The 13,812-nt window shown below is 39.1% G+C and overlaps 1 protein-coding gene across 6 annotated transcripts in view; it reads left to right on the forward strand.

Annotated features, from left to right (window-relative positions):
- The window catches only part of tncb (tenascin Cb), a 106,396-nt gene extending 92,592 nt beyond the window's left edge, over nt 1–13,804 (forward strand). For 5 of the 6 annotated variants that reach the window (XM_063488900.1, XM_063488903.1, XM_063488901.1 and 2 more), the window contains 11 exons: nt 2,600–2,722; nt 3,973–4,116; nt 5,341–5,460; nt 6,248–6,391; nt 6,649–6,779; nt 6,879–7,011; nt 8,740–8,891; nt 10,029–10,125; nt 11,193–11,354; nt 11,805–11,968; nt 12,334–13,804. In XM_063488900.1, coding sequence (XP_063344970.1) covers nt 2,600–2,722; nt 3,973–4,116; nt 5,341–5,460; nt 6,248–6,391; nt 6,649–6,779; nt 6,879–7,011; nt 8,740–8,891; nt 10,029–10,125; nt 11,193–11,354; nt 11,805–11,968; nt 12,334–12,444 — 1,481 coding nt within the window. In that variant the 3' untranslated portion in view covers nt 12,445–13,804. Of the gene's footprint in view, nt 1–918; nt 1,192–2,599; nt 2,723–3,972; nt 4,117–5,340; nt 5,461–6,247; nt 6,392–6,648; nt 6,780–6,878; nt 7,012–8,739; nt 8,892–10,028; nt 10,126–11,192; nt 11,355–11,804; nt 11,969–12,333 lie in introns of all 6 variants that reach the window. The other variant, XM_063488906.1, reaches the window with a different exon arrangement.
- The last annotated feature ends 8 nt before the right edge of the window (nt 13,805–13,812 follow it).

The following is a 13,812-nucleotide window of genomic DNA, read 5'->3' on the forward strand; positions in this document are numbered from 1 at the left end:
TCACACAACCCCGTCTGTATGCACATCTGCAACTCAATCTACTTTCAGGATTTCACTGCTATTTTGAGTTCTTTCCTTTGCTTCGAAATTCATAGTATTGGAAACATAAATTTGAAATGGGACCAAAATTGTTGCTTTTACTAGGCTATAGAGATTTTTATTTTTGCTGTAAAGTTGGACTTTTCAACATTTATTGAGATCATTTTTAATTTTGACAGCAAATTTTGATTTGGTTTTCGCCATCTGAATTCTTTTAGTTTTAGTCAACTAAATATCATAGAATTTCCTTACAATGTGCCCATGTAAAATGTGCCCATATGTTTTATTTTCTGTTCCTCCCAAGCGTTGATATTTTGTCACACTTTCACGAGGAACAGGAACTTGTAGCGTTTCCAGAAAAATTGAAAAGTTGTACCAGTGTGCAGAGAAGGATTATAGAGGCACATCGAACATTACTGTACAAGGAGATTACTTCAGATTATATCATTCGTGGCTTTCTACACAATTTATTTAGTTCTGATTGGATCTCATCTCTCTATGATGAAAATTACACTGATTGAGATTTACTTCTTTTTGGAGTTAGCCTCAATTCCGCATCTGAGGAAATGCAGTATTTTAAAGGCCAGAAAAGCTATATGTAATCTATACTTTTCTCAGACTTGATAAATTATTCCTGATCACACTTTTGTCTCAGTTTTTTCTTGATTTTATTAATACTGCCATTAAATGTAACAGATCAGTCACATAAGCCCTAAAGACTCCACTTTGAATTTTGTTTCTTTCATGTTGTTGTACTAAAACTCTTCTCTTTCCACTCTGCAAAGTCAAAATGTTATACGCCTTTTTTGTTTGCCATGTTCTTCAAATCTTAAAGTACTCCATAGAGAAGCCAAACTGACTATCACCCCTGTCACTCAGAGTACGAACCGGAGGTGCAGTCTCTCCTAGTCTCCGACGTCACCACAGACAGCTTTCAGCTGTCCTGGATGGCCGAAGAGGACTCCTTTGACACCTTTGTCATAATGGTCAGCCATGCCGAAGGCTTAGACCAACCAAGAGAGCTGGTACTGGGTGGTGAGGAGAGAACTGCGGTGATGACAGATCTCAATGAAGATACCGAGTACAAAGTTGAAATCTTTGGCCTCATTTTGGGAAGACGCTCCAAGTCTCTCTTGGAGGTGTTAAAAACAGGTACACAGTGAAAAGATGGAACGAGAGGCCCAAGCTGTGAACTGGAACTCTGGATACGTCTTGTCCGCGTAGTCAATGTGGAATGGTGTCATATCCTGTCTTTGGTGGTAACAGCATGAGTAGTAGCTGTGCTCTAACTTTCGTCCTTTATAAAGTACATCTTTTTGTCTACTAACCTGGTACCAAAGCATTACAGTATTTGTCCAACAGACATTTGGGTTGTTTTATGTCTGACAGTACTCCTGAGATGCAGATGAACAACCAGGTAGATTAGGCAGTGCTGTTTTCAAGGCTGATGCTGGATAAGAATCTGACTTTCACGTGGGTTTTACTGAGATCAGCCCAATATTAAAAGTACTTGGTATGGTTGAGATGAAGCAGTAACACTTAGGATGCATTAAATTATAGTATTATTGTAGTTTTAACCTCATGGCATCCACCAGTACACCAGTTAACCACTAAGGATAGGGTTAGATTTGCTTCACATTTGAGTCACAAGCTTAAAAAGCAAGTCAAAAATCCAAAATCATTTGTATATGCCATATAGATGAGAAATTCGTGTAGAGGTGTAGATTTGAACCTAATCCTAACCCTACTCTGAATGTTAAGAGGGTAAAGGAGATTTCACTATTCCCAAAGTGGTATTAAGACCTGTTAGTAAATTATCCGGTATAAAGAAGTGTGCATGTGTGCACATAAGTACATCAATCTGAAGTATCAGAGAAGGCCATTCAAACTGCATATTTTCAGTCGAGCCCCACTCAGGACACGTACTTAGCACTTTACTCTTTTTTCGTTGTGTTGCTGTGGTCTTTTATTAATTCTTGTCTGAATGCCCCTGCCAAAGGTTGTCTTTGATATCTTGACTTCATGTGTCCGTGTCTCTATGTAAAGAAGGTGGTGGTTGTCCATGTCATATAAAACTGCTGCCTGTGTCCTCCATCATCCCCCCTGAGGTAAAGGATTTAGTCTTGGGTTGCGTGGCGCATGCTTCACTTTTGTGTTACCATGAAATGGGAGCAAGTTAATCTCTTCAGGTCTGTCACGCAAGATACCGCAGCTCACTTTTAACTGGGAACAGTTCTGTCTGTGTGAGCCTGGGCCTCCGCAGGCCCCCTTTGTCTCTGGACTTCACTCTCTTTTATGCTTTCCTGCTTTCGCTCTGCTCTAAAATGAGTGCCTTTCAGTGGTGGATCTGCCCTGCTACAGTGTCTGTGTGTTTTTTCGTGTCTGTTTCTTCACTCTGTTGGAGGAAATTCTCACTAGAACATGTCAATACTGTTCACTGATTGATGTTTGCTTCTATACAGTGCTTTCTTAGAATTCTAAAAAAGGCAATACACATACTGACTGATGCTTCTGTTTTTGTCTTTGTCCCCATCTGCTGTTTCTGTCTTCCCTTTGCCAGACCTGGGTTCACCCAAGGGCATTCGCTTCTCCGATGTCACTGACACGTCTGCAACTGTTCACTGGGTGACCCCAAGAGCTCGAGTGGACAGCTACCGGGTCACTTACGTACCTGTCTATGGAGGTCAGTATTTTTATGAGTGCGGTGGGACAGGGAACATTTAGATATGCTGTTCTTAAGATCCTCCAAAAGTCGCACACAGGAAATCTCTAACCATCAACTGGATCCATGATTGCATTAGGAAAAACAGATTTTAATATCTGGCACAGCAGTATGAAACAAGCCTAGATTTGGATGACTATAACCAGCATGGACATTCTCACTGCTTTTAAATTGCTCGTCCATTCATCTGTTTATGTTGTAACTCTTTTGTCCAGACATAGACAGATGCTGCCCTCTGTTGGCTACTGATAAGTGTGTCTACTGAAAATCAAGAAAATTGACCATCCTATCACAATAGAGTCCTGTATATTTTGTGACAAAGAATAAATTATTAACAAATTAGTTACATCACCATGCATGTACAATTCAAAACTCAATAAGTGATCAAGACTCAAATATTTTCAGCACCTAGAAAAATTCCCACAAAAAACTGTATCTGTAAAAAAGGGTTTTTGTTCATCACTAACTTTAACAAGGTAGAATAAATAGTAGGAAAATACAAAGACATATAGACATATAGGCAAGGTTTAATAAAAATAAAATCAAATATAAAATCCATCCACCTACTAGTATTTTTTCTGCTTAACTTAATGTCAGTTCAATTCGGTTTTATTTATACAGCACCAAATCACAAGGCACTTTATATTGTAAGATAGACCCTACAATATTACATACAGAGAAAAACCCAACAATCACATGACCCCCCATGAGCAAGCACTTTGGCGAAAAACTCCCTTTTAAAAGGAAGAAAGCTCCGGCAGAACCAGGCTCAGGGCGGGGCGGGGCCATCTGCTGTGACTGGTTGGGGCGAGAAGGAAGACAGGATAATAGACATGCTGTGGAAGAGGAAGTGTACAGCCCAGACAGGTGGAAAGTCCAGCAATGAAAAGAAAGAAAATTATCTGCAAACTAATAAGAGTGTTATCTGGCAAATGTTTACTTGTTAGACTTGAAGTGATGGTGAAATGCAATATAGAGACAGAGCTGCTAAATGACTTGGAAAAGTAACACGTTAACTGATGGCCAACTGCATGTGTATTGTTTATGGGTATGACAGAAGTGGTTAAATCATTCATCAGTGGGGAAATCTGCATGACTAAGAACAAGAAGGGATGAATGAAGATTCTTCTCCGATGAAAAACAAGTACTTCACTACTTCAGCTAAGTGTTTGTTCATTCATTGAAATGATGTAAGTTATCAAAATTCCCAGGTAACGCCAAGACACTGTCAGTGGATGGTTCTGCATCGCAGATTGTGCTGCCTAACCTGACACCCGGAGTCACTTACAAGGTCACTGTGATTGCTATCAAGGGTCAGAGGGAGAGTGAACCTGGATCTGACAGCGTCACCACAGGTAAAATACACACACACACACACACACACACACACACACACACACACACACACACACACACACACACACACACACACACACACACACACATTCATAATGCGAAGAACAGATTTGCTGGCCACAACAGTATTAGACACTATATTATAACTATGATATGATGTTGTAGTGTGGCTTTGTACCTTACAAATGTGCAGTGTTAAGACAAAGAGAGACAGTTAAAAACTCTGGCTAGTTAAGGTTAATTTTAGCCTAAGCCAAAGCTACACTAATTAAGCCACTGTTTGCTTTAAAGAAACTATATGTAGATTCTTGTGTGTAAAAGGTTCAAGCCTTCTGAAAGTATCCAAAGCTTTAAATGGAATGTGAAGAAACAATTGTGATGATCTTATGTCTAAACCATGTATTGTGTTGAAGCGATAGCAAGTAAAAAAGAACTTAGGTGTAACTGTACCTTTGTGTAATACCACTAATACTAGTGTAGTACCACAACAACTGGCAAATTATTAAGAGCACATTATGTGAACAGATACATGTATGTCATTACCTATAGTGCTATTAAAAGCTATCAAATAGGAGCACACATCCAGAAACATGTCAACACATGCAGTGACAAAAGCTGTCTCCTGGAGTTTTACTCTCATTTTGCTAAGAGCGAGTACAAGTTTCCTATAATTAATCTGTTCAGTTGGTGAGACTCATCCAAAATACATATATTTTTTTCTGTTTCATAAAACACTTAAAATATAATGGAGAGAGAATGTAATTAACAGGATACAAAGTCCTAATTAGAGGACTTTGTATCATGATGAACTAGAATACTAACAAACTTAGCTAACAAATTAGTTGCTTCTGGCTACTATTACACTAATGTATATATCTAACATATATCTATATATCTACAATCTACTAAGATTGTAGATATATCAGAATCAGAATCAGAAGACTTTATTTATCCCCAAGGGGCAATTAACAAGCAAACAACAGAGCAGCATAACGTTGAAGATAAGGACAATAAGAACAGGCAATAAGAGTGAAATAATAAATACACAGAATATACAGTATATACAGTTTTAAAATTACACAGTTTTAAAATTAAAGTGACTGAAAGGTGAATAAATAACTAATAATATATGTTAGTGTAGTTTTCTCTATCTGGTTTTGTTTGCCAATTTGGTCAGCTCACACTCTTAATTTAGATGGTATGTGTGTGACTGTGTGTTACAGCTCTGGATAAACCACGTGGTCTGAACGCAGTCAACATCACGGACAGTGAGGCTCTGCTGCTCTGGCAGCCCGCCATCGCTACAGTGGACGGCTATGTCATCACCTATAGTGCAGATTTAGGTAAGTACTTATGTGTGCACAACTTATCACAGACAAGAACAAAAGAAATGTTCAAACAAAAGACAGTTCAAATTTTTTTACTAAAGCAACATGACCAATATACCAATATTGAGTTGGCATATTAAAAAAGTAACATGTGACACGTAAGCCATAAGAAAGATTGCTGCCTTTTATTTGAGCGCTCTTTTATCTTCAGAGGTGTCCTGGCTAGACCCCCCATGCTAAAACCAGCCCTGAAGTGGCACGGCTATGTCTGCAACCTGTCCGCTGTTTAGGGCACAAGCATTTCACTATATGTTGTACTGTGGATCTGGCAAATAAAATTTGTACTTTACTAGAGTGTTTCTACTTTCTGTTTACTACACTTCCAGCCGATTATCTTTCACGGGGAAGTATTTTTCCTCTGCTATATTTTCCCAGCAGGTTTAGCTGCTTTTAAATTTAAAATGTTTAAATTTATTATTATTTCTAGTAATGACTTTATAAAAAGAAACCAGTTTAAAGATGTTGTATGCAAGTATTCTATTTCTGTAACGCTCATAATTATAAGCATGAATATTTTGAGATTTACTGTGAAGGTTTGGTTCTTGTGTCTTGGTTCAGACAGATATCATTAAAGTACATTTAAAGAGTGTACATAACAACTTTAAGTGAACTAAAGTGAATTCAGTGGAGTATTTACTCATCATGATGTTAATGTTCAAGTTGACCGATAAAGGCTGAATACTTCCTCTGCTGGTGTTTGTCCTTCAAGTTTGATTTGGTTTCTGTACTTTGTGTTTCTCAGTGGCTCCAGTCATGGAACGTGTGTCAGGAAACGTGGTGGAGTTTGAGATGAACTCTCTGGCACCAGCCACACACTACACTGTGAAGGTCTATGCTGTGCGGGACTTGGCCAAGAGTGCAGCCACTACAACAGAGTTTACCACAGGTGTTGTTTCCCTGGTGTTTTAAATGATTAGTTAAACTAATACAAATGGGAAAAGCTAGTAGAAATCAAGCAGTCAGTCAGATTTCTTCATTATAACTGTAACTGCATGTATGTCAAAATCTGAGAGAGCAACGTCATAAGAACCGACTAGTGCTGCTGTGCTCTAGCTTGCAGGCACTACAAAGAAGGTTTCATGACTGTTGTGAAGTTATGTAGAAATCTGTAAACAAATGTAAACAAAGTTTGGATTCCTTCAGATGTGGATGCCCCCCAGGACTTGGCAGCCAGTAACATCCAGACAGAGAACGCCATGCTGACGTGGAAGCCTCCTCGTGCTGACATCACCGGCTACATGCTCAGCTTTGAATCTGCAGACCGCACCATCCGGGTCAGTACACAACTTATACTGCTCTCCGAAGGCCAATGCTGATCCAACTGTATGTTGAGTATGTGGAACTTGTTCAGGAATGTTTGTTTCATCCTTCAGGAGGTGGTGCTGAGTCCGACTGCGGTGTCATACAACATGGCTCAGCTCAAAGCATCCACCGAATATACAGTCAGCCTGCAGGCCCTCGCTGGACCAAAGAGAAGCAGAGTGATCACTACTGTCTTCACCACCAGTGAGTAGACTCCTGCACACACTAGAAAGGTTTCAAGTCACTGTGATGTCTATTTATAGTGTTATCAGTAATGCAAGGACAAATAGAATATATAGCCTTTTTACATTCAGTTTTAGAGATACTGAATTAAGCTGCTAAATCAGGGCTGTCAATTATATGGCCTGTATTTAAAAAAGAAATTCCAGGAAAGGGTCAAACATGGTCCAAAGGATGACTTTAAGGAATTACAATCTGTTTCTGAACTCTTCATTTCACACAGCCAGAGGTCATCATCTTCATCAGTTTTACGGATTTCCTACTGACAGACTGTTTAAACCATGTGGTCACACTGGAGTAAGATAAGCCATTGAGCAATGCTAACCTGTCTGAAGTTACAGCAGCAGTGTTTGTAATGACATCGACTGGCTCAGTGTGAAAACCCAAACGCAATTTTTCAGTTCTGTAATCTGATGGTTGATTAAATGTGAATGTTTTCACAATTTGTATGATTTCCACACATTATTCAGGAAACAATAAAAAAATAAGATGGTTAGTGTTACACTGTAAAAAAAAATCCTAAAAAAACAGTAATATTCCAGCAGCTGGGGCGCCAAAATAATACCAGAAAATAATAGAAAATAACTTTCTCATAAAAATACGGTTATTTTCATTAATGACAATACAGTTTGGTGCCCTAATTTTACATGGGATTTTGCCTTTTTCAAGTGCTTTTAAACATTAAATTAGGAACATTTTAATGTGATTAAACAATGAAATTACCTATAAACAAGGTCAATGAATGCGGCAATATGAATAATAATACTTAAATGTATAGAAATATACAGTTAACAGTTGGTTTAAATAATAATAATGGATTGCATTTATATAGCGCTTTTCGAGACCCTCAAAGCGCTTTACAATTCCACTATTCATTCACTCTCACATTCACATACTGGTGGAGGCAAGCTACAGTTGTAGCCACAGCTGCCCTGGGGCAGACTGACAGAAGCGAGGCTGCCATATCGTACCATCGGCCCCTCTGGCCAACACCAGTAGGTGGTAGGTGAAGTGTCTTGCCCAAGGACACAACAACTGAGACTGTCCGAGCCGGGGCTCGAACCGGCAACCTTCTGATTACAAGACGAACTGCCAACTCTTGAGCCACGATCGCCCTAAATAACATTATTTGATGTAAAACAAGTTTATAAGAATCATTTTATATATTTTTCCATAGCATTACATTTGAATTTAACAGTTCAATCTTTCAAATAACGGACAAATATTTGTGAAATTATGATACATTTGTGAATGTATTTTAACTATCTAAATATGCATATGTACAGACAAATACATTTAAAAAACAAGAAAATTATGTTTTATTACATTTACAGTGATTTTATGTTATTTTACATTTGAAATGTAAAATCACAGTCTATTTATGTAAATGTAATGATATTCTAGAAAAACAGTACAAAACTGTAAAATACACAGTAAAATACTTTTATATTACAATTTTTTTACAGTGTAGTTTTTAAATGAGGTTGAAACTAGATGAACTGTGAAGCAAGACTACTTGCTGAACTGGGGCTGCTGGCTGAAAATGTTAAATTCAAGCAAACACAAGAGTATAAAGAACCTCTCTGCAGCATCCTGGCTTTGCAAACAGGAAATTCTGGAATGGAAAAAATCCTATTTATTTATATAGCATCTTTTCCCCTTAATCATTATTTTGTGTGTGTGTCTGTGTAGCTGGTGTGTTGTACCGACACCCCAGGGATTGCTCCCAGGCCCTACTGAATGGAGACACCTCATCAGGCATGCACACCATCTACCTGGGTGGAGATGAGAACCAGCCCCTGCAAGTCTACTGTGACATGAGCACTGATGGAGGCGGATGGATCGTAAGTCACTGGCTGACATACTTGTTGATAATGTGCAACCACTCTTTCGTTTTCAAGATCTGGCACATATTTGATCATCTTTAATCATCATTCCATACTTTGAATTCAGAAATTTTCAGTTCAAATCAATTCCATTTTATTGGTATTGTGCCAAATCACAACAACAGTCATCTTGATGTGCTTTATATTATAAGGTAAAGTCCCTACAATGTTACAGAGAAAATCCCAACAGTCAGATGAATCCCTATGAGCAAGCATTTGGCAAAAGTGGGAAGGAAAAACGTGGTTTTAATAGGAGAAAACCTCCATAGAGGTTGGAAAAACAGTTTCATGGCCAACTGAGACCTGCTCCCTCAATATTCCATGACAGATTAAGCAGATAATAGACCTGGAGTTGATTCCAAGTGCTGAACTTGCATTTGGTAGCTGTTCACTGGAATGCTCAAAGACTGACAAGTGTCAGTGCAAGTGAACAAGGCCAGCGCTATGCTGAAAAAACAAAATAAACCTATCTGAGAGACAGCAGAAATATGTAGGAATGGCCAAATCAAAAATGTGTTACATTTTTAAAAGAAGTACTGCACTGGCCACCTCAGCAGCACTAAAAGACCCGAAAGACCACAGAAAACAACTAAGTGCAGACCTCTTTCTTTGGCTGATAAAAAACTGTTATGTCTGAGTATAAAAATATCATGAAGGTGAGCTAAGACCAAGCACATAAACAAACAGAACTATCCATCAAAACAAGCTCAGATGACCTGCCCAAGAGAAGCACACCAAAATACAAGTGCTTATCTCAATGGACTAATAAAACCAGGAGAAAATGGGTACAAAAACAAATGGCAGCTCACCTTACAAAACAGACTTTTTTTAGTCAATGTGATGTGTTATAGCGGTCATGAGGGAAAACCGTTTACCTCTAGACTTTCATAGATTAAGACGTCTTTTTGCAACCACAGCTATGGTCATCTGGTTGCCTTCAAATAGAAAGGCACTCTCTTTATCCAGCTCGGGAACTGCTTTCAAGTTTTATACTGTCCATTTGCTTTCCTTAACAAGATTTTTATTAAATGTCAATATTACAGTTAAAGGATATAAAATTATTAATCTATTCTTTGTTTTTCTCACTCTTTGCAGGTTTTCCTCCGACGTCAAAGTGGCAAACTAGAGTTCTTCCGCAACTGGAAGAATTACACAGGCGGCTTTGGAGACATGAATGATGAATTCTGGCTGGGTAATTTTTTAACAAAGAACCACAGAGTTTTCCATAATACACAGGACGTGGTCATATATCAGGGTCCAAAATAGCTACACACATAAGTTAAACATAATTTACAAAAATGCGGTTCAAACATACAAAAATCCAAAAAGTTAAACTTCCAGAAAGTCTTCCATTTCCAGAAATTTCCACAGCACAGAGTAATGGGGCCACACTAAGAAAGTAACTCAGGTCCCAACAGCAAGATCTGACAAAGGCAGAGAAACGGTTCTAAATACACAGAAGGAAAGCTGGCAAAAAGGATACAGGTGAGGATGGAACACATGAGGAAGCAATTAAAGGAAAGTAAAAATAATCAGGGAGGAGGAGGCAATCACAAAGGCTGGAAAGGGCAGAAAGTAAAAAAGGGAAAACTAGCATTCAAAGTAAAACAGGAAATGAGCAAACGTTAATTAACAAGTTATAGTTTTAACTACATAGTTTTAAAACGAATTTTTGTTAAAACTATGCAGAGCCTACAGTGTAATTTTTGCATGTGGCCAACCTTGTTGCCGACATACTTGTATGTGGTGGGCCAAAACACTACTTGGTTAGTTAGTTGTCAAACATAAGGCCCAATGGTCAGAACTGGCCTGGCAAAGACTCTAATCTGGCCCGCTCTGGCAGAAATTATGTAATTTTTGATTGTACGTTCATAGGTTTTACATCTTTTTTCTTCTGGTAAAGACCTCTGCCACATAGTAAACCAAAGTAATTCAATAATAAATGAACAAGTTACATGACAGAAAAGTTGCTGTTTTTTTTACTTTATAATAAACATTTATGTGTAGTTAAACATCTTTACAGTTACAGAAAGGGGAGTTTGACTTGTCCAGCCCATAACGTAAAATGAGCTTGGATTACAGAGTAGGTTACTGCATAAGGGATGGAAATAGGCATAAATTTAATCTAAGAGCTCCATAGATAGTAGTCATTTAAATGCTAAACATTTGTAATGTGCAAGTGTAGAATGATACTTTTAGTTTGATAATAGGATCTTTTGTAAGCCATTGTTCAGCTAAGATGTCTCCTTTTTCACTCAGGTCTGTCCAACCTGCATAAGATCACAGCCAGCGGTCAGTACGAACTGCGAGTAGACCTGAGAGATAAGGGAGATACAGCCTATGCTCAGTATGACAAGTTCTCAGTCGGTGAACCCCGGACCCGCTACAAAGTCCACGTAGGAGGATACAGCGGTACAGCAGGTAAAGCTAGTATCTGTGCTCTACAGTTTATGCACAGTGATTTAAATGTCTCTTGATACTTTGTCTTTGACACCAGTACTGGCCTTGCAGCGGCGATGCAGGAGCCTGTGTGTGGTAGATGGGCTTCATTTACCTTGTTTATATGCTGCCTTGCTTGTGCTTTCGTGTCACTCTGTTTTGCGATGCACGAGTCAGGTCGGGACTTAAAGGTACAATGTGTAAAATCTCACCACTAGATGTCAGTAGATTGCAGATTGCAGTTTTCTTACCCTTCTTAATTCAAATGCATAATCCTAGTTATGGTGGCGACTTAGGAGAAACAACTCTGGCTGTGTTCATCTGTAGTGAGTGTAGACAATGCTGTGTCTCTCTGAATCAAAACAAGATGAAAAACACCAGGAAACTTAATCACAGCAAAAATGTAATGACTCTCTTGTTTGGCCTGTGTAGGCGACTCCATGACCTACCACCACGGCCGGCCGTTCTCCACCTACGACCATGACAACGACATTGCCGTCACCAACTGCGCTCTGTCCTATAAGGGAGCCTTCTGGTATAAAAACTGCCACCGGGTTAATCTGATGGGACGATATGGAGACAACAGTCACAGCAAGGTAATGAATAGTTCATTGCAGCACAACCTACAGTACAGTTATTGCACATTTAACGGGTCACCAAAGGTCCTGACTGGGTCAAAAATAACTGCCTGAATATGTGCTCACAGGCATTTTACAGTAGATTTACATTAGAAATCATGAATCTGATTTATGATTAATGATTCCACTAATCGTTTTTCATTATCTTGATTATTTTCATGTTATTTTGATAAAAATAAATGTACTTCTAAATCTAAATTTAGAAGGAACAGTTGTAAATGACTAACTTTTCATTGGTAGTGTGCATAATATGAGTCTGGTAGAAACTGCCCTTCTGTTTCACTCTGTTTTTGACTTGCACATCTTGCCTGCCGCCTCTCCAGGGCGTGAACTGGTTCCACTGGAAAGGCCATGAGCACTCAATTGAGTTCGCTGAGATGAAGATCCGGCCATCCAACTTCAGAAACCTGGAGGGAAGGAGGAAACGATCATAAATGATATGAAAAGCTCCGCCGCCACCAATACCACCTTCACCACCACCACCAACAAAAACAACAACTACTACTCTGGACTCGGCATGAACCACCTGGACTCCCAAACCCTCCCACCCTGCAGCAACCAAAGCCACTGCCAAGAGCCCTGCTGTTCTCACATGAAACAAATGCTCCTCGATGTTTTCTGTTCCCTCACAAATCTGCCTAAATCTGCCATATGACCCATCCCAGCCTTTCCCCCCTCTGATACGGCTACGCAAAAATGCCGCCAGTGCAGAAACTGACGTTACAAACTGGACTTGCATCAAACCCCACGAGGTTCACCAAAGAGAGTCTCTCCCTCTCACTCAGTTCTGACCCCGATCTCTTGTGTTGCAGCATTTGTGGGAAAGCGTGAGCGCAGCTTGGACATTATGTTGTGAATAGTCATTAATACAGTTTCCTATTTCATATCCATGCCATGTCTGGCATTTGACAAAAAATTCTGACTGTTTAGTACGATGCAATCTTGTTTAGGATCAGGGCCTCTTTGCGAAAAGTGTTGATGCAGCAGGATTATCAGAGAAAGTCTACTCCTTGTACAGCTCTGTACATGTCTCCATCTGATATGAACGTCTGAAAACTGATTCTTCAGATGTCACATATCTCCATCTAACTTGCCATTTGTTTGTCCATGTGCAACTAAACACATCTCAGTGTCACTTTATAATCCCCAGCCTCCCTTCACTCCCATCCCCCCAATAAAAAAATGTAAAAAAGGAAAAGAAAAACCTACGGAAACACATTTTACTCTCTACATCCCATGTCGTTGTGGACGGCGGTGTTTCCGTTGAGTCCTTGAAGGCATCATGCTGTGGCCACAGTATTGTGTTAGCAAAAAAAGAACAGAGAAGAAAAGAAAACGTGTTTTGTTTCTCTGATGAATCTGAGGCGGGACCTGTTATTCAGTATAAAATGACTTTCGGTGATAACATTTTGTTTGTTCTTTGTTTTTGAAAAATGTGAATACGGTACATATATGTGGAACATGAGAATGTTATGTGATGCTCGAAACTTAAAAAAGGCCAATTTTCAATTGAATTCCAGTTGTCATAGTAAGGTCTCTATGCTTGTGTTAATGAAAATAGTGTTTGGACAGGCCAAAACTAGAGAACTAGTTACTGTTTTTACCCCTTTCACCTCCCCCAAACCCCGCCCCCTACCCTTTCCTGCTATTGCAGGATACTAAACCACTGACCTTCTAAAGAATGCCTGTGTAAATTAAGGTTGTTTTGATTGTTTTGTTTCTTTAAAACTGGGTGAACAGCAGGTGTTTCTCTGTAAACTGTATTACAATAAAACAGTTTGTTTAAAACGACAAGTTTCACA

This window comes from Pelmatolapia mariae, linkage group LG12, assembly GCF_036321145.2.
Source record: "Pelmatolapia mariae isolate MD_Pm_ZW linkage group LG12, Pm_UMD_F_2, whole genome shotgun sequence".
Lineage (NCBI taxonomy): Eukaryota > Metazoa > Chordata > Actinopteri > Cichliformes > Cichlidae > Pelmatolapia > Pelmatolapia mariae.